This window comes from Dipodomys ordii, unplaced genomic scaffold, assembly GCF_000151885.1.
Source record: "Dipodomys ordii isolate 6190 unplaced genomic scaffold, Dord_2.0 Scaffold112, whole genome shotgun sequence".
NCBI lineage: Eukaryota > Metazoa > Chordata > Mammalia > Rodentia > Heteromyidae > Dipodomys > Dipodomys ordii.
In genome coordinates this window covers 1,931,278-1,951,730 of record NW_012267328.1, presented here as the reverse complement: position 1 = coordinate 1,951,730, position 20,453 = coordinate 1,931,278, and the positions used below count along the sequence as shown (strand labels likewise).

The window sequence follows — 20,453 nt, the reverse complement described above, 5'->3', positions numbered from 1 at the left end:
GATACCTGTGGTCTTGCCGATGGTGCCTATGAGTTCTTGCTGCCCCTGGGGGAGTGAGGGGAGGGGGGTGTACCATTGTCCCCTTCTCTCCCTGGCACTGGATTACAGCTGTGGAATTCTCTGTCTTACAGAGGTGCCGCACATGCTCTCTACAGCTCCGGTGCATTGATAGGAGTGAAAAATGGGGCTAAGATCCCACGGGCCCAGAAGGACCCGGACACGAATCTTCTCGAGTTGCCGTGGCTAGTGCCTCTGGCGGGCAGCTCTCCTCTCCCTGCCGTGACTAGGGGTAGGGGTTTGGCTGCCCAGCGTGCCCATCCTGCTGCTTTGTGGGGGGTGGAGAGGGGCGACACACTCTCTGTCTGTCCCTCTCTACTCAAGGGGACTCCTTGGACTTTGCAGGCGTGACCCCGAGAGAAGACTCGAGTTCAGCAGTGTAAACGTGTTGACATTTTCCCAGGACAGCACAGCACAAGTATCCCCCCTGCCACTCCCAGCCCCGGCCCCCACCCCCCACCCCCACCTCCTAGCTTGCTTTGCTCTTCCTCCTCCACGGTCTCCGATCAGGCCGCTGGGTCCTGGGAAGCGTTCCCAGCATGGGCCGGGCCCGCGGTCATCTCGGCCTCTGCATGTGAGCGCACCCTTCCCGGGGAGGCCAGGCACAGGTTCGGGAGTCATCTGGCTGTTCTGAACGCACGGGTCGGGAGGTAACTAGCTTGAAGGAACCACGGGGCTGTGGACACACAGCCACCAGCCTCCATCTGATCCCGCCATCCGGGACACCCAGCTCCAGGGTCAGGGGCAACTGTCTTTCCTCTAAGGATGCAAATTCTAACGGTCCAGCAGAGGATGATAGGAAAGTCCTCACCCAGCTAGCTGGGACTGGAACCGGACTGAGCTTCCCAAACCCCGGCACCAGGCATTTAGCTCTTCCCACGTAGATCAAACTCCATGGTGAATGTTTTAAAAGTCTGTAGATGAACAAAAGCCTGTGTGCAGCAAGCACCCGCTGCATGCTGACCGTAGAACGGAGGGAGGAAAGCCGCGCAGACGGGGCATCCGCCCCCTATCTTGTCAGGTTAGACCCGGGTTGCACGGTTTGCAGACAGCTGGAGCGGGAACTCCCCATGGAAGTCTGCCAGAATCTGCCCGCCGTCGGGGGCAGCCAGAGCCCTCAGCCAGTGGTCGCCCTTCGGGAACCCCGCATTCCCACGGTGCACCCCCTCGGGTCTCAGGAGACGCAGAGCTGAAATTCCAGACCAGCCATGGACCTAGCCGGGCCATCCGGTCCCTTCCCGCAGTGTCCCGCTGACCTCCACGCTCCCAGAATGGCTCTTCACATTCCAGTCTCTCTCCTATCACCAACGAAGTTATGCGAAGTGACACAACTCGAACATATTTCCCAAGCAGTAAAAGCAAGCAATTGCAGTGTTATAAAAATCGTGTCTTTTAGGAGACATTAAAAATATTACTGGACCTGGTGAGCAAGGCACACTGCATCACAGCAAGACTGAGCAGAAGGAAGGAAGGAAGTAGAGCCCCCCCAAGAACAGTTAAGGCTGTGATCTAAGGATTGGGGTTCAAAGCCAGCCCCCGGGCAGGAAAATCTGTGAGACTCTTATCATCAATTAAACACACACTCTCTCTCTCTCTCTCTCTCTCTCTCTCTCTCTCTCCCCTGCCAAAGAACTCAGGATGCAGCAAGTGTCCGTTGAGCCCTGGGCTGACTGCTCTCTCCTCTCCACCCACCTGCAGAACCACGCCGGGCCAGGCAGGCAGGTGGATGGACAGACAGACAGATGGGACAGACATCTTCATAAATACCAGGTTAATTCTTAGCGTCCCTTTCTTGGTTGTAAAATACAGTTCTGGGTTCTGAGCTAGCCTAGCAAGATGACTGGCTGGACCAGCCGAGAGTGTCCTTTTGAGTTGGGGGACATTCAAACGGGATGTTCAGACAGGGCGTGGGGAAGGGGCAGTATCACCCCAGGACAATGGTCCTAGAAGAGGCGCAAAACACATAAGACACATCCACGTAACGCGTACACGGCTATGCACATAGGTACGATACAGTCAACCTACCAGTGGGTTTGAACATTTCACAATGGGGAGGAAAGTTCTAGGGGAAACAAAAACAATCCTGGGAGACAGAATAAAAAAACGTTGAGTGGCACTAAGCTACTGGAGAAGATGCTAGACCTGCTGACTTGTAGAAGATCAAGCGTCTCAGCCTCATCAGAGATCACACACTGGGCAAGCCCTGTGTCTCTGTCCCCGCTCGGCTCGCTGCCTGGCTGTACACCTGATCCGTTTGGGCCGAAAGAACCAGACAGGCAGGACAGGGGGCCTGGACTTGGCCCTCTGTCTTCTTCCCTGCTCCTGAGTTCCTCCCCAGACCCTTAGCAAGCCTGGCGCCGCTCCCCGAGCCACACCCGCAGCAGTGAGTGGTCCCCACCGAGAGGAAGCTGGCCGGAAGAGAGCGAGCCACGGGTGGATGGCTTCAGACCCGCAAGGCGGAGGGTGGGCCACAAGTTTGGGCAGATCAAGCAGAGCCCCGGGGACCCTGGCACTGTTGCCAGTGCCCGCTTTGTCCCTCTCCTGAGGCCAGCCATGAAATCAGCCAGCCGCGCCTGCTGGGAAAGTCACCATCGCCTGCCAGAGTGCGGCTTGCTTGGTGGAGATTTCTTACCCACACCCCATCGCCAAAGCACGCCTCCTGGGCCAGAGTCCGCACCAGGTCATCTCCGCTCTCGGGGCTGACTCCCGGCCCGCCCGCCCGCATCGCCATTGACTTTCTCTCAGAGTTCACATTTCCACCAACTTTTCATTAAATTAATTATTCAAAACAATTCAGAGTGAGCGTTCTCACAGCAACTGTAACTCTGCCATGACTAGATTAAGGCGTAAATTGAACAGCATGTTTTGCAATAAAGTTAATTTTATATTCACCAGAGAGCTGAGTTATAGTGGCTGTGGGAGCCATCACTTGGAGTCTCTTGACTTTGGTGCATTTAAATTCTCCACCACGGCATTGCACACCGTAGCATATTTTTGCACGGACGTGTCATTTGCTCCACACTAGGGCCTGCTTCCCTGAACTTTGAAATCCTTTCAGAAACTAGCATCGAGACCGTCCAGCCTCACCCCTTACTTAGCCCGTTCCTGCGACACAGAGGGACGGCCAAGAAGCCAAAACAACCCCCGTCTCGTCTTGGAATTGCCTCTTTTTTTGGGGGGAGGTGACTTTGTACGGAAAGCCCCTCAATGTCGCCAGCAGCGAGCAATGTCACTGCCTTCGTGAGCAGTCAGAGTCCTCGTGCAAGGTATTTTTGGATCTGAGCCGTTTTATTCAGGACACCCGGGGTGACCTCTACGCGCTCCGAGCCCTTGTGCGCACCATCCATCACACAGACACGCACAGCCATACATCACCCCTCTTACTGGAGCTCCGGAAAGAGCTAAGACACACTTCCCAGAGCCACATAAAACCCCGGCGTCTTTAAATCAAGACAGATCGCAGGGCCTTTCTAACCGGGAGGTGGGGCGGAACTGGAAGAGGATGTGGGCTGCCAGGCCTGGCGGTGAGAGAAAGCAGGACGGGCGCCGAGGCAAAGGCAGAGGGCTGTGTGCGAGGAAGCGCGGCGCGAGGTGGACGCCGGGGCGTGGTTAGAGATGCGGAGCGCTCCGTGGACAAGGGGTATCGGTCCTTATTGGGAAAAAAAAAATCAGTCACGCTTTGTGCCTCCTGGGCATGGCTGTGCTACAATTTGGGAGTGTGTGTGTGTGTGTGTGTGTGTGTGTGTGTGTTCGAGCATGTGTCTGTGTATGTGTAGAAATTAGATAGTTAAAAAAATAACAAATGAGAACTCAACCTCACGACCCGCCTCTGTCTCCCTCCGTACCATATTCGTAATTCGCTGCACAGCCACAGGAAGGCAGACGGCTGAGGGTGCGGACTCGATGATCCGCCCAGACCCAAACAAAGCCACGGGGCTTCTGGGGGCTGCCACCCCGGGCTCCTCCTGCCTCTTGTCACGCTCTGACGTGTGCGTCCCGTCTTCTCCTCTGCCCAGGGGCGTGGGGCGACGACTTTCCCGTGGGCGCTGCGGTCTGCTTCTTACCCGGCAGGAAGATCCAGCCCCCTTCCACCCATCCGCTTGCCGCCACCCATGCTGCCTGCTGCCCAGCTGCTTTTCCTGCTGGGGACATTCTCGAGCTTTCCGGGCTGCAGGCAGGGGTGACCCCCAGGATGCATTCCCTTCTCCCCGCTGCTCCATCAAGGTCAGAGTAGAGCTGCTGAGAATCTCTGCTGAGGGTGTTCACAGAGTCCTCCAACAAAGTCCGTGGGTGAACATAGGGACTACAACCATGAACAACCAGGCTGAGACTCGGGGCTCAGAGCACCCCAAGACAAAGGGCCTCGCCCCGCACCCCAGCTGTGTGTAGGACGCCCCCAAGGAAAAAGAAGCCGGGGGGAGTCTCACTCCATGCTGGAGAATATGCTCAGCATAATCGAAGCTCTGGCTGGGTTGGATGCCCCAAAGGGGGGGGGGGAGAGAGGCGGAGGCTAGGGGAGAGAGAGAAGAAGAAAGATGCAGGTTCCAGGTGTTGAGATGCAGCCTTTTGGGGGAAAGGTTTCCCGAGGGAGGCATGCCCCCAAGTATGTGCAGCCTGGGTTGGGAAGCATCGCTTTTAAACCACGGATAAGTTGGAATCAATGTAGGTACCTCATGGAGAGGAGTGGTGCTGTGAAGTTGGGGTCTTCCTGAGCTGGGAGTCAGGAAAGATATCCCTTATGGGTTCCTGGGCATTGCAGAGAGAGAGAGAGAAATTAACAGAGAGCCCAAAGCCTAGCAGGCTGGTGTGGCAAGGTCAGGGAACAGAAATGTCAGGAGAGAAAGAGCTGAACAGGACTGGATAGAACTTGGGGACTCGGCGACCCCCTGGGGGGTCCTCACAGACCTTGCGGGATGAGAGGTGCGGACCCGTGGGTGTGGGGACGCAGCCCAGGACCCTGCATTTCTCACGGGCTCCAGGACCCTGCAGGTGCTGCAGACAAAAATCTCAAGGGGGAAAATCCAAGAGACGCGTCTGCAGGGCCTACACACAGGTGGGCATTGCTCTTCCAGCACGGTGGCCCTGAGTCCAGCCCCCACGAGTAGCCCCCCGGGGTGCGCCTTTGATGGGGAGAGTGGAGCAGATGGCTGGTGTTCCAGGAAGAGAAGCCACGGCGGCGCCCGGAGGGGCAGCCACGTGCCGGCTTTGAATTCACCGAGGCAGGGACGCGAGGTCTTTCCCTCCCCGTTCCTGCGTGGAACTTCCCGCCTCCGGTTCGAGAAAATAAGAGCCTGAAACACTTCTTTAGAAGTCCATGCGTCTTCTCCTGCTGAGCCTGCGGCAGACGGAGACGATCTCGCAGAATCCAGATGTGCATGCGTGCCGCCGACAGCTGGGTCTGAATTCGTCTGGCCTGGCGGAGGCTCTGCTGGGGAGGGGCGGGCGGCGGGGCCCCACCCCCTGCGCCCTCCTCCCCACCCCCATCCCGTGCCCGCCAGCCAGCCGGTGTCCTTGGACCTCCTGGGCCTCCTTCCCACAGGTGCTGTGGGAACCAGAGAGACTTCCCTGTGCCTCCCCGGGCCAAGCAAGCGCAGCCGAGGGAGACCCGGGTCCCGGCAGTGTGTCCTTGCGGACGCGTGCCTAGACGTGGCGTTTTCCTTTCAAGCCAGTGTGACAGCCCGGTTGCTCTGCCGGGCCAGTGGCTTCCTGGGCTGCCAGCCTGGTCGATTTAGTGACAGGTTTCCTCCCCCTCCCTTCCCCCAGAGAGTCTGGAAGCCTCCGATGAATCATCTAAACATCCACACTGCTGTTTCGTTAGAGAGAGGACCGTTATTAAGCCTCCCCTCGGTGCACCTACCTGTAAGTCCCGCGCCGCGCAGCCCGCCCCCCTCCCAGATCCGCCACGTGCCCGCCGTCATGGGGGAGGGGAAGGGATGGGTTCCCCGCCCCCCTCCGCCCCCGCCCCAATCCACAGCCAGGGAGCCTGGCATCTCTAATCCCAGCCCTCAGGAGGCTGAGGAAGAGAGATCCAGGGTGAGAGGCCAGCTTAGGCGCCTTCCAGTGGTTCTGTCTCAGGAAAAGCAAACCGTCACAGATGAGCGCGACTCTCCCCCAGAAGGGGGCTCCACCGGTCTCCGCGCCTCCCGTCCCGGGGTCCCCATAGTTTCCGTGGGCCTCCTTCCCACCCAGCCAAACCCGTGGCGTGGCCCGATGCTGCTGTTGTTGTTGTTGTTATTGTTGTTGTTTTCCTCTGGCAGCTCTCGGGGGAATGGGGGGGGGCTAAAATGTAACCAAGTACCACCTGTGAAACAATAACCGCTTTTTAAAATTATTTTTTATCGTTATTAGAAAGATGATGTACAGAGGGGTTACGGTTCCCTAAGTCAGGTAAAGAGTACCTTTCGTTTTGGACAATGCCGTCCCCCTCCCCTTCCCTCCACCCCCCCTGCTCTCCTCCCAGTTCCCCCCTCCCGTCCCCGCCCACAAGTTGCAGCTGCTCATTTTCCACATAGTGTGCAGTGAGTACCCCTGCTCCATCGGTTCACCTCCTGCCCCTCCATTTCTGTGCCCCCCCAACCTCCCCCTAAGACAGATAAATGGACTTACGAGACAAAAATCAAAAACAACAGCAAAGGGGGGAAAATATTCCTTTCCGTGCCCTTGTGTTTCTCCCCCAGGCGGCTCCTCCGGGGGCTCTGTGTGTGCGCGCCTGGACACTGACCGTGTCCTGGTGTAGTTTAACTCCAGCTTCTGCCTAGGAGAGAAAACATGCTCCGAAACTCCCACCTTTTTAAGTATGGTTGTCTTCCCAGACCCGGAGTGAAGAGAAGAGAATTGTCTTGTCCTTTTGGGCCACATCCCAGGGAGAGACAGAGAGAGAGCTGCCCACCATTGATAACCAGTCAACTTCCACCAACGCCGTCAGCACCAGCATCGCCCTCTCCGCTGAGCGGCGGCCACGCGCTGCTGCGCTCTGTTGACTGGGTGTGTGTGGTGTGCCCGCCGCCTCTGCCGACCTTGACCTTGAGAATATCTTAATGAGCCAAAGGGACAAAAATCTTGACCTGCCTTGAGGCGGGAGTCCCGCTGGCAGAGACGGCTCCTGAGAGTCATTGGTAAACTGTACAGGGGGCGGCGTACAGACAGACTCAGAGAGGTGCATGAGCCAGCCCAGACCCACACAGCCAAGCGAGAGGGTCCCAGCCCAGAACACTCTGCCTCCAAGATGGGCTGCTTTCACCCTACTTGGGGCTGGGGGGCCCGGGGGAGCTTTCCACCAGCCTTTCTTTCCACCAGAGTTTCCCAGTGGTCTCTCCCATCAAGAGACTGGAGTGCCACAGCTCCATCTCCCAGCCCGACCTGAGGCCCGAGCTCCCAACAGTGAACCTGTGGGTGTACCCAAGCCGTACCCCCGCTGCAGCAGACTCCTCAGGAGGAGATAGCTCAGGAGGAGATAGCCGAGCTGAGAGGGGCTGGGAGGGGAGGCTTCATGGAAGGCTTCTGTCTCGGGCAGTGGGTCTGATAAGAAATCACAGCCTGCGGGAGGAGGGGGTGTTCACCTGGACGGGGCTTGGGGGCGTAGTTCAGCATCGGGCTGGGTGTGCGTGGCAAGATGACAAAGCCAGGCCAATGTACCGCTGGCGCCGCTGGACTCGATTGGTGAGATCAAGTGGGGTGACGGTGGGAAGAATGAGGTTAAGACTGCGCCCGGACCACAGAGAGCCTTACTGTGTGTTTTCCATTCAGCCAGACACCTCTGTGCGCACCCAAGACCAGCCAGGGAAGTCATACAATCCGAAGTGTTCCCCAGTAACCAGCTCTTTACAGAGTCCCACACAAGGAACCACTGGGCTGGGCCTTCCATACATTGTCACAACCCGGAGAGACAGCCTGAAATTCGGAAAACTCCGTGCGGCAGGTCTCCTGGCTGTCTGACTCGGGGAGCGCCAAAGCGCCCCACCCCGCCAGGGGTTTTTGTATCCCCTCTGGAGGAAAGCCGCCACCTGATACTCATTTGCCCTCCAGACTAATTACTTCCCACGTTTTGTTTTTCCTGAAGCAGACGCTGGCTTTGCACTTTACAAACACAAAGAATCACCTTCTCCGAAAGCCGCCAGCAGAAATGAACTTGGGGGGGGGGCGCTAGGGTAGGGTTGCCTAGCAACGCCACGCGCCCACCGGTGATGCTTTCTTCCTCTTCAAGCTGAAAGCAAAGTCCTGTCCATTAATTCCCAGCTGCCCCGAAACTTCTCTGAGATCGGCTAGCTTCCCACTGTTCTGTTTTTGTCCTCGTGTGATGTGAAGGAGACTCGCCCCGGCGGTCTGTTTATCTCCCTTCGGTTGGCTGGAGGAAAAGGGGAGGGGGGAGAGAGAGAAAGGAGAAAGGAAGGAGGGGAGGAAGGCCTCCTTGGGTCTAGGAACGTGCATCTCGTATTCAGGTGTGTATCTCGGGCTGACATGCAGATTTGAATTTGCTGCGGTGGATGTGGGTCTCTACACAGTGAAGAATCTGGAGAGACGTGATTTTAGCCAGACCTGGGAGCTGAAAAGCACTAACTAGCAAGGCACCCGAGCAGAGACCACGGTCGTAGCCCTGTCCCTGTACCCACTGCCATCCTGTCCCACAAATTCCACTGGTGGAAATGGTAAAGCAGAGCCGTCTCCTACCTCTTGAGACCACGTCCGACGTTCCTTGGGCTTTTCCTGCCATGTTCTCCTTGTGGAAATGTCCGTGGCCTGTCTCTGAAGTAGGGGGGTCGGGGGGGACCTGTTCCCGAGAGCCGTCTTGAAAGACACTGGTCTGTCCAGGCAGGGCCCCCATCTCCTCCCAGAGGAAGAGTCTGGACAGGAGGATCTGGGTGGGCTGTGGGGGCCAATGTGTGTGTGTGTGTGTGTGTGTGTGTGTGCGCGCGCACAAGAGCTTTGTGCTGGACAGAATGCAGGTCTGGGCCACAAAAGAGAACAGATTCCCACTATCAGTGCCTCAGTTTCCCCTCTAAACATCTCAGGGTCTTACACACACACACACACACACACACGTGTACACACACACACACACACACACACACACATGCATCCTTGTACACCAAAATCCAAACACAAGTCTTCAAGGAGTAAACGTCAGCTCCAGGCCCTCGGGCCTTCCTCCTCCTGAGGAGTCCCGCAGCTCCTCCCCGCTGCGGTCCCAGATGAGCTCGGTGGAGGGAAGATGGACCAAGGCCGCTCTTGGTGAAGGCCTCTGCCTGCCAGGGAGAGGCTCGGAGAGCTGCGGGGTTCTAGATTCGAGGAAGATTTGTAACAGCTGCCCAGGGTCATGGCACCCCCCACCCCGCGCTGCCACCGCCCTGCCTGTGGGTGGTTTTAGACAGCTCTAGACACGGAGCTGGTGGCAGAGGGAGAGACGGGATCAGAGGCTGGTCGAGGTAGCTGCGTGCTCACTCGGGACCCGTAAAGCCCTGGCCGCTGGAGTGAACTTAAGTGCAGGGGGAGGAAAGGCGTACGTCACGTGACTCCTCATTTACCAGACATCCTTACCTTGTACATGTAAAAAGGCAAACTTTCTGGCATGTAGATTTTCGCCTCGGTAAAGCTGCTAGCTGAACAGAAAAATAGATAAGCCTCTAGGAGTGCTGCATGCCAGCTAGTGTGTTTTAGGAGTGTGCCTGCGTCTCCGCGGTCATACCCTTCCCGCTCTGCCCCATAGAGGGCAACAGAGGCCCGGCTAGCCCGATGTCTTCCATCCCCCTCTCTCTTCTCTCCTCACTCAGACTCTGAAGGACCAGGCTCGGGCCGAGGGACGTAGGGACGGCAGATTTCACACACACTAAAGGGGAGGGAGGGGACGAATGAAAGAAAAGAACGCCACAAGATAAGAATTACCCGTCCACATATGGTCTCCCCCCCCTTTCCCCAGCCTACCCCCCCACCCCCTCTATAGCATACAGCACCTGCCCAATTCACAGTCTCTGAATCCTGCACAAGGCTTAAATCTGCCACAGCTGGGGTGAGTGAGAATGCAGCCAACTTTTACAAGTGCCCTTAAGCCTGAAAGCTACAGAAATATGAAAATAGTCCCAGAAGAGCCATCCAGCTCTTAGCCATGATGAGAAACTCATGAGGATCGTATAGAAGAGGCCTTTCACCCCTGCCCTGGGTATGGAGGGAGTTCTCTTTTCTGCAGAAGGAAGGAAGGCAGGAAGGAAGGAAGGAAGGAAGGAAGGAAGGAAGGAAGGAAGGAAGGAAGGGCTCTTACTGAGAGGGCTACTATCTGTAAATCACAGGCTAGTTAGCCCAGTTTGCAACTCAGCACTGGTACTGTCTGGGATAGGCCTTGAACTCCCCACTTTGGCAAGATTGCTCTAACCCTGCAGCCAGGTCAGTTCTCACGGGGAGACCCCGCCCTGCATCCGCACACCCCCTCTGTATTGCATGTGTGGCCTGCTCACCCCGCCCCCCCCCGCCCCTGACTTTCTGGATGGCAGGTACGAGTCCCCCCCTTCTCCCCCCCCCTGCTGCTGCTAGGCGGCCCCAGTGCGGCCTGCCCCGCCCCCACTCCACCCCGACTCTCCGGATGGCAGGCATGGGGCGCGCTGCGAGGCTGGCCCAGTGGCTGCCCTCCTCGGCCTTTCTACCCCCCCTCTGCATGGCTCCCCCTCTTCCTCGGCGCCTCTTTCTCACGTCCCTCCTCCTCATTCTCTCCGTTTCTCCAACCAGATGGCTGCCCGGACTTGTGCAACGGTAATGGAAGATGCACACTGGGTCAGAACAGCTGGCAGTGCGTCTGCCAGATGGGCTGGAGAGGGCCGGGATGCAACGTCGCCATGGAGACGGCGTGCGCCGATAACAAGGACAACGAGGGAGGTGAGCCCGCCAGCGTCCTCCCATCCGTCCGTCCGTCCCCAACCCGGACAGCCCAGGGCCGGTCAGGTGCTTTTTCCTAACTCACCGATCGCTTTTCTCCTCCACGACCTCCCCGCAGCGCCTGTCAAATGTCCTAACCTTTCCTTCCAGCCACGGTAGGGGACGGGATCCTGAGCGGTCCGGTCGGTGCGCACTGGGCCGGCTCGGGTGCTCGCCTGGAGTCACCGCGCCGCCGTGGCAGGCTTCGCGGTGGTGTCAGCGTCTGCCGGGGAGCCCCGTTCCGGTGGCTGCAGTGATGGCGGGGGGTGCGACGCCACGTGCCAGGCGGCCGTTCATCCTCGCAGCCCTCGGCGGGGGGGACAGGCCCCAGCCTGGAAAGCGTTTCCCTAACCTTACCCAGTTATTCCAGCTCTTTCCCAATCAGGACTGAACTCCAGCATGGCGGGCTCCACCGGGACGGGGAGAGTTCCGGTCTGTGGTGGGCGAAACAGCCCGTGGGCCAAATTCAATTTCTGATGGTTTTTTATGGTGGTAGTGGTGGTGGTGGTGGTGGTGGTTTCATGGTTGGTGGAAATAACGATGTTGGAAGATTTCCTGGCCTGGGAAACCTGGGGGGTTCTTTTTTTATGAAGTCTTTATTTTTATGGGGGATGGTTGACTTTCTTTTTTTTTTCACAAAAGCTGTGTATATTTGATGTGTGGATCCCGACGAGTTTGGAAATTTCCATTTCGGGGTGAGTTGGGGTGTCACAGCTTAGCATGTGGAGAACGTGGCTCAACCTTCTCTGAACCACGGACGCCTTTTATGTTCCGCCGTCCTGTTGCTGGGATGTAGCTGTGCCGGGTGGTTGGTGTATCATCGAGCCGGGTGGGTGCAGAGCACCCCACACACACACTGCTGTCCAGCAATTGCACCGCAGCCCCACGTGCGGGTCATTCTGCACCCCCCCCCCGCTCTCACCCCGGGAGCTGAGTTCACCTAGGTCTTTCCCAGGAGCCCCGCCTGAGGTTCTAGGCCACATGGGATTCGCATTGGCCCTCAGACCTTGTGATCAAACACAACGCCCCACACAGCAGCAGCGCTGCGTGCACACACCCCCTCCGCAGCCACCCGCCGCCAGTCAGGATGTCGCAGGGCAGAAGCCAGAAGTCCGGTGGGTTGGTGTCCAGTGGGATGCGCCGCCCTGCGGGGTGTCGGTCCCTGCAAGAATCAGCAACCCTGGGCAAAGTCAGCCCTGACCTCGTCCCCCCCACCCGCGTCACTTCCTGGTGTCTTGATAGGGTGTAACTCAGTGGATGAGGGATGTGAATAGGAGACGTGATGCTTTGGTTGTTCCTTGTGCTCTCGGTGAGTGTTGTGCCATTTCTGTAATCTAGGATCGCCTTTATACGGGGATAATCTAGAATCGCCTTTATACGGGGATAATCTAGAATCGTCTCTATCCACGAATAATAACCAGGCATACCCACACAGAGGAGCTGGCAACCAAAACGGCTGCTAGACTCCATCCCCAGCTCTCCTGCGTGCATTCCCCTTCCCAAAAGAGCCAGCACAGACGCGTCTTCCATTCGTCTATAACCAGGAGAGGTGTGAAGGCAGAAGGGCCTCGTTTTCCAGAGAGTCAGAATGCGGTGACTGAGGCTGGTGAGCCTCCTGCCTCCCCGGAGACCGGACTGAACGCAGATCGGCTTCTGCTCCCAAAGCTGAACTGCAATCCCCCGCCCCGCCTCCCCCCCTTCCCCCCCACCGCTGCCCTGCACATCAGCAGCAGACAGGACAGCAAACCGCTGCTGCATGCTCAGAGCTCTTCCTCTCCCCGAGGGCTCCGGATACCCAGGGGCTGCCCGCCCCTGCACACGCCACCCCCACCCCCACGCTCTCCAGGCAAAATCGAGCCCCCTGTTCTGGGGGAGCCGGGTGGAGTGCCAAGTCCCAGTGGGGGGGGGGCTCAAAGGGCCGCAGTCTTCGAGAGGGACTTGCTGTGTGGGTTTTGAAAGTTGACAGGAAGCCGGGCGCCGGCGGCTCACGCCTGTCATCCTAGCTGTTCAGGAGGCTGAGATCTGAGGAGCACAGTTCAAAGCCAGCCCGGGCAGGAAAGTCCGTGAGACTCTTATCTCCAAGTAACCACCAGAAAACTGGAAGTGGCGCTGTAGCTCAAATGGTAGAGCGCTCGCTTTGAGCCGAAGAGCTGAGGGACAGCACCCAGGCTCAGAGTTCAAGCCCCACGACTGACAAAAAAAAAAAGAAAAATGAAAGCTGGAATGACCTCAGGAAAGCATCCAGGCCAAAAAATAAAAACATGAATGCAATCCAAGAGCAACGGTGAGAAATGCGCTTGTTAGACATCTCATGCATGGGTTTCCGTCTAGAAACACTCCGGATTAAGAAGAATCTTTGGTATGATTCCCACACGTGCATGCAGGTGTGTGCACACACACCTGTGTGTGTGTGTATGTGTGTGTGCATTGTCGGGGCTAGACAAGTGCTCTACCCACTGACTGGCACGCACGCACTCTCCCCCCTGCCCACCTCCAGAATATCTCAGAACAGCGATGAATGCAAATGCAGACAACACGCCCTGTGCAGCCTCTGTCAGTCTGGAACTTAAGCCCAGACACTCGGCTCGCAGCCGAGATCACCCCGAGGACTGGTCCTACATCCACCGGTCACCGCCTTACTCCCAAGTCCCCCGGCCAGGCTCGGGTGACCCAGACGGGTGAGAAGAGCGGAGCCGCAGCCGTCACAGCCCTGCGGGAGGGACGGCTCCCCGACACGCCGTGAGCGTCAGTCCCTCCCTGCCAGGGAGGGGTGTGGGGGGAAGGGTTCGGATCTCCCCTGCAGGCATGTCCCGGCTTGGGGGAGTGTCCTTGCTCCTCCCTAGGCCCTTGTGGACACGGGACCCACCCACCTGTGCCCTCTCCACTCACGGCCCATTTCAAGCCAGCACGGAAGGCTGAGCGATGCCACGTCCCGTCCATCCCTGGGAATGAGGGGGGAGACAGAGCAGGCTACGCCCGTCCTTCTCAGCTGAGCCTGCCCCCAGTCACCCACTCAGGGATGTGCCCAAGCCCCGCCCTCCTCCCGCTCCGTGGGTTCCGAAGAGATCACGCAGAGACAGCACACAGCAGCAGCACAGGACACTCTCCGCTCTTGACTGTAAGCCCCGCGTCCCCGGCCAGCGTCCCAGCCCCGCAGGCTGAGTTCCTTCCCAGGGCCTCTGTTTTCCTGCCTATAAAACAGGTAGATTGTGGCAGCTGCCGGGAGCCCGCATGGGTTCTGCACGCTCTCCGATTCGCCCCTGCTAGCCTGAGCATTGCTTTCTGTTTCTTCTTCACATTGTGGCATTCTAGAAGGATGGAAGCCAACCCAGTAACTTCCCTCTCTTCTAGGTAGAGAGCTGGAAGCTGGGAGTTCTGATTTCTTTCTGAGGCCATTAAAAAAAAAAAACCATTTTCCATGCATATAAGAATGCCGACAGGTAGGAGTCCGGAGAGCTCCAAGGTGCCGTGCGCTGTGCCGAACTCTCTATGCGCTGGTTTGGGGGCAGCGTCCCCAGGCCCTTCCTTACCTGCTGCTCTTCTTGCTGTGAGCGTCTCGGTCTGTGAACGGCAGGCAGCCTGAAGGAGGGTTCTAAACTGTGAAGCCCATCCACCCTTCCTCCAGAGCTTTTCTCCTAAAAAGCCATGCTTGACTTATTTCTTCTCAAGTCCTAATAAGAAGTAGCCAGCATCTCTGTAGAAGTTTGACGTGTGCAGAATTTGTATTTCTACTGGCAGATCTTGGGGGTTGGGGGAAGAAATCACTTCTGAGATAAGATAGAACTTTCCTGTCAGAATGCTTTGTCTAGTAAGTATCTTTGACCAAGAATTTGGGGTGGGAGGCTTGGCTTTTGTTTAGTGTGGGGGTTTTGTGGGGTTTTTTTAAGGTATTTGAAGTTCATAAGTTTACCCAACATGGCACCTTCAGTCTTCTCTAATCAAGTCTTTAGTACTTTAAATGATTATTAAGTATCTCTTCAGGGATTCTGTTTTTCCCTGATTAGATGACAAGTCCAATATTTATCACAAAATGGTGATAGAAATTCACAGTCTTTGGGGGGAAAAATACAAGGTAATCATTTAACTCACTGCAGATTTATTTTGGGGAATTAGAGGATTAGAACACAGATTTAGCAGGTGGCTGAGAGAGGATGGTTCTATTGCTGGGCCAGCTTCTCGTGCCTGGGCCCTGGCCAGGATCTCGCCCTGGACAGCAGCAACCCTCCTCTGCTTCCAGGATACAAGCCTGAGGGCCCCAGAACCATTCGTGTTTAATTTCTCCATGTCTCCCAGGATCCAGGTCTCTCCATCAGTGCTTCTCTAACTAGGCGCAACTTTGCTCTCCACGGCGCTTCTGGAAGCCTCTAGAAGCATTCCATAAGGGTACTGGTATCTCACGGGTACCGGGTTGCTGCTGGACAGGCTGCATACATACAGAGACAAGAGATCTGTAATGGAACATGGTCAGGCTCGACCTGATGGAATCGCTAAGGACTGGGAATCTGCACAGAGACTGGCCTCCACTGTGGAGAAACACAGACTCAGACGTGCCCTTCAGCCGGGCACCAAAGCACAAGAGGTCTGAGGGCCGAGCACTGGCCAGGGACTAAGCCTGAGCTGAGACCTTCCCCGCCTTGTTCCTGTAAACCAAAACGGGGCTCACGGAGCCCTAAGACCCTTTCGTTTTCCTTGACATGCACACACACACACACACACACACACACTTAGGGCCGGTGAAGTAAGGTGATGGCCCCAAATTCCCGTAGCCAAAAACGCAGCCCAGTGGGGATCCAGAGCCCCACACAGAAACCCTCCTCTGAGACCCTCCAGGTCCCTGAAGAGGAGGGAGAAACCCCAGTCCTGCAATGTGCTAATATCTACATACAGATTGATTGATGATTGATTGATTGATATGCCATGGCTGTTAGCTGTCCCCCAGCACCGGCTCAGGAAGGGGCTCCTTTGCAGTGAAGTGTTTGCACGTTGGCACGCCAGGGAATGTAGAGCAGCTGGACCTTAGTGAGGCTCACTGTGCAGCCCAGCAGGGCCGCTGCCCAGAGCTCTGAGGGTCTGGAGAGAGACCAGAGAGAGCCGTGTGGCCAAATGTGACTGCAAATAGAACTGCAAGGTTCTCTCCCCCCTCTCTCTCTCCTCTCTCCTTTCCCCTCTCCCCTCTCCCATCCAAGCCATCTTTAATCCGCCCCAGTCTCCTCCATTCCCTGGGTGCTGCGGCCGCACCACCGAGGGACAGGACCTCTCCCATTTGTGGGAAGCTGGGATGGCTTCCTTTATGCGCGTTGGGAAACGTCCCGTGCAAGGCGTGATGGTGCACGCCTGTAAATCCCAACACTCGAGAGGCTGAGATGGGAAGATTGTGAGTTTGAGGCCAGACTGGGGGGGTAGTACAGCGAGACACTGCCCCGATACGCACTCTCGTCCCGTCCAGTCTCCCGATGGCTACAAAGCCCTGAAGGGGTCACGCGATGTCTTCAGGGGCTCCCAGCGAGCAGGACAGACACGGGGCTTTGGGGCACCTGCACAGCTAGCAGTAAGGCCAGGGAGCTTTGCCTTCCCTTCCCAGGGGAGGGGGGCGGAGGCCAAGTACTCACGCTTGAATTTTGGAAGATCTTGAATTAGGGAAGGAAGGGAGGGAGGGAGGGAAGGACAATGATGGGTGGAGCAACAGCCAGTGGGAAAGGAACAAGAGGGAAATGCCTGGTGGGATCCGAGGAAGAGGCCGGGTCGGGTCTCGTGGGGACCAGAGTGGCGTGCGTCTGTCATGGTTCCCTGGGTCCCTCCACCTAGCCCCTGGCTCTTCAAAACATGCCAGCCGCACCTGTCCTGCGGACAGAGGGCAGAGGCGTCCGCTCCAATCATTCCCAGCCAGGAACTGGGGCCCAGAGGGCGGGGAGGTAAGAGGCAACCTGTGGGGTGGGGACCCCATGGCGCCCCATCGTCCCCCGGCTCCCCGGCCCGTGCCGTGAGCCTGTGGTCGCTCTGAGCCTCCGTTTTGTCCTCCGTGAAGTGGGGCTGAGGCTGGCTCATGAACGCACACGGACAGGGCGGAACCCCCCCCCCCTCTGGCTCCCGGCCGGCTGTCTCCGCAGACCGCCAGGCCCTGACTCGGTGCGTGGGACTCTCACCAGAGCAGGCTGGCGTGGGGCCGAGAACGTGCATCTTTACCCCGCACCGCGGCGATGCTGGCGCGGTGGCAGCCCCCGCGGTGCCATTTTCCAGCGGAGCCCGGGCCTCCTAACGATTATGTGTCCTACAGTGCGTGCCGGGCACGTGCCCCCTGGGGACACCCCCAGGCTCACCCAGGGCCTGTCACCAAAGCAGGGTGATGGAGAGCAACTCGGAGCTCTGGCCCCTTGCACCTCACCTTCCTCTTTCGGGAAGATTGGAAGAGGAGGCGGGTGTGGACTGAGCATGGCTGACACCTGTGCCAACCTGTGTCTGCACACACACACACACACACACACACACACACACACACTTCTGTGGGGCTAAGCTCACCATCAGGTGATGCGTGGTCACAGCCTTACAGCCGGGCAGACCTGTCTTTGTGTTTTACGAGCTGTGCACCCTGGAATAAGGCCCCTGGCCCGTCTGAGCCTCCAGTTCCGGCATCTGGAAACATACAATGATGACACCCTGCCGCCCCCCCCCCACATTGGGCTCCTGTAAGGTGTGCTATGCAGCACCTAGAAAGGCCCTGCGTGCCTCTTTATTTAAATGGCAATTGCAGCGCTATTATCTCATGGTGCAATGTGACTTTAGGGACCTGAGACACGTGCCCGGCCCCCCGAAGCCGAAGCCCACTGTATCGAGTGGCGGAGGCTGGGAACTGTCTCCGCCAGCCCCCTGCTCCTCACGCTCACCCCCTGTCTCCACCTTCTGGAGGAGCGGCACCCGGCTCCGTGGCCACAGACCCACAGCTCCCCCGCCCGCCCAGTTTGCCTCCCAGAGCTCAGAACTCTTTGCACACGCTTGCTGATCTGTGGGCGCTTTTGTTGCACCTGCAACAGCTAAGCCTAGCATCCGGGTCCTCTTGATTCTCTGGGACGTGTTTGCCCTTCCTTCCCACACTGTTGGTGGAAGGGCTTGTCTGTCCCACGTGCCAGGAGGTTCACAAGGCTCAGTTCAGGGGACAGGAGATCCGCAGAGGTGACGGCGGCTCGGAGGAAGGGGACCGCAGGCACCATCCAGAGCCGGCTGCCAGCTCTTCGCGGGGCCAGGCCAGGCTCGAGCTGGGGGAGAAGAGCAGCACGTGTAGGGTGTGGCACCCCGAGGTGTTGGCCTTGGACGAGCCACCACTGTGTCACCCTTCCCCAGTGTCTCTGTCCTCCTTGGGGGGCCCGTGCCCCCCCCGTGTAAGCAGTCTGCCAGGGCTGGAGCCGATCCTGTTTTAATTTCACTGGATGGTAAACACACCTGAGCGTCACCATCGCCAACGCCAAGGAACGCAAATGCCAGCCGCATGGCGTCTTCGCCGTGTTGTTCCGGCCTCTGGACCTTAGCCTGGCTGCTCAAGTTCCGTCTCCCCGGAGCTGCCTTCCTCCAGCCCGGAAGAGAACATCAAGCAGTGCTCAGCACACACCGCCTTCTTCCCCGTGCAGCCCCGCCACTCCTCCCCAGAGGCCTACTTAAGGCTGGCGTTGAAGAAGGCCCCGTGGGGTCCCCGGTACCCAGAGGACAGCGGAGATGTAAAGATGAGATGAGAGGGTCTCCGGGCAGGGGCGGGGCGGGGGGTCCTCGACCCCGTGTCTGGAGCCAGCGGCGCTGTGGTTGAGAAGCACAGGTGTTGAAATCAGTGTTATCATCTGCTCTCCACCGAGTCAGACGCTCGTGAGAGAGGCCACCCGGCCATCCGCGGGAACTGAGGCCACAGCAGAGACGTGTCTTGTCCGTTCTGCTTCTTCATCTCGGGGACCCAGCCTGACCCCTCCCTCCCCACCCCCCTGCAGACCAGGTCGCCCCTCAGGTGGGAAGAGGCCGTCCAGACTTGTCGCTCGGCCGGCCGCTGACAGTGATGCTCCCTTTTCTTGCTCTTGGACTCAGCGGGCGGCCGCCTGGCTCCCCACCGGCCTGCCACCCCCCTGCCGGGCTGGGCTGGCCGGCCATCAGCTCACTCCGTCTGACCTGCCAGCGGGTTCTGTGACACAAGGGGCTGGGGGGGGGGGGCGAGGCAGGCAGAGAGGCCGGGCCTTGGGGAGCAGGGGGAGGGGGGGCGCGGGATCAGAGCCCCTGATCTCTGTGGCCACCGGCTTTTGTAGTGGCCAAGGAGGTGGTGACAGCAGCCAGAACAGAGATCCGCCAGGAGTGGACAATCAGTGCCAGGCTGGCGAGGGCAGCTGCATCTGCTCACATGAGGCTGTTGGGGGGCTGAGGGGGGGAGGAACAGAGGATGGGAGGGAGGGAAGGGGAGAGAGAGGGACAGAGAAACAACTAGAAACTAAAGATGCTTTCTCAAACCTCAGCAATCCTCACACCCGCCCGGGGTGCCCACGGTGTGTGTGGATGTGGCCACACCCAGCCTCCTATGAAGGCTGCAGAACAAAAGAGGAGGCCGTGGGGGTCACTCACTGTACCCTTGGACAGAGCCTGTCCCTCTCTGAGCCCCACTTCCTCCAGCTACCGGAGGATGAAAGCACTCGCTCCCAGGGCCGATGGGACCACAGACCCGCTGTGAGCCAACAGGAGACCCAGGGGGCCTGGGGGGAGGGGGCACCATCGCCTCCCACCACCACAGGAGCCCCGAGTTCTAAGTTCCGCACCAAAGGCTCTGAGAAGTCCTGCAGGGAGGATGTCTGCTTCCCTTGGCTGAGCGGACCGAGGCCTCCCGCACTGCATTGTGGACTTCGGCTCCCACCTCCCTTGGTTCTACTCCCCTGCCCTCCCCCCGGGAGGGACCCCGTGTGGAAATAGCATCTCCGTGTCTCCCACGGGGACAGCCGTAGCGCCGTGGGGGGGTGTGCAGTCATCGGGGCTAACGGAGCACCTAGAAACCTGGCTTCCAATGCAGGTTCCGGAGCCTCCTGTGGGGATTGGGGCGCGCTGGGGCAGGGCGGGGCGGGGATCTGTGCAGCAGCTTGGTTCCTCCGAGGTGGGGCTTGTGGGTGAAGCTCCAGACAGAGCCCACTGGGTTAGACCATGTCTTGTTGTTGTTTGTTGTTTTGTCGGTCGTGGGGCTTGAACTCAGGGCCTGAGTGCTTGCTGAGCCTGAGCTGTTTGGCTCAAGGCTAGTGCCCTCTACCACTCTGAACCACAGCTCCACGCGAAAACAGCGTTTGAGTGGTTCGCTGGAGATGAGAGCCACCATGAGGGCTTTTCTACCCAGGCTGGCTTCGAACCGCAGACCCTCCAATCTCAACCTCTTGAGTCGCTAGGACTATGGGCGTGAGCTACCCGGCTGCCCGGCTTAGAGGATGTTTTCACAAGATCCCCGGCCGGACCCGAGGCTGATTAGTGGGAATGGTTGGGGCTGATACCGTTTC

The 20,453-nt window shown here is 58.3% G+C and overlaps 1 protein-coding gene across 5 annotated transcripts in view; it reads left to right on the top strand.

Moving 5' to 3' along the window:
• Tenm2 (teneurin transmembrane protein 2) overlaps positions 1 to 20,453 on the top strand; it is a 625,307-nt gene that overhangs the window by 562,588 nt on the left and 42,266 nt on the right. For all 5 annotated transcript variants that reach the window (XM_013028659.1, XM_013028658.1, XM_013028657.1 and 2 more), the window contains one exon: positions 10,771 to 10,917. In XM_013028659.1, coding sequence (XP_012884113.1) covers positions 10,771 to 10,917 — 147 coding nt within the window. The remainder of the gene's footprint in view (positions 1 to 10,770; positions 10,918 to 20,453) is intronic.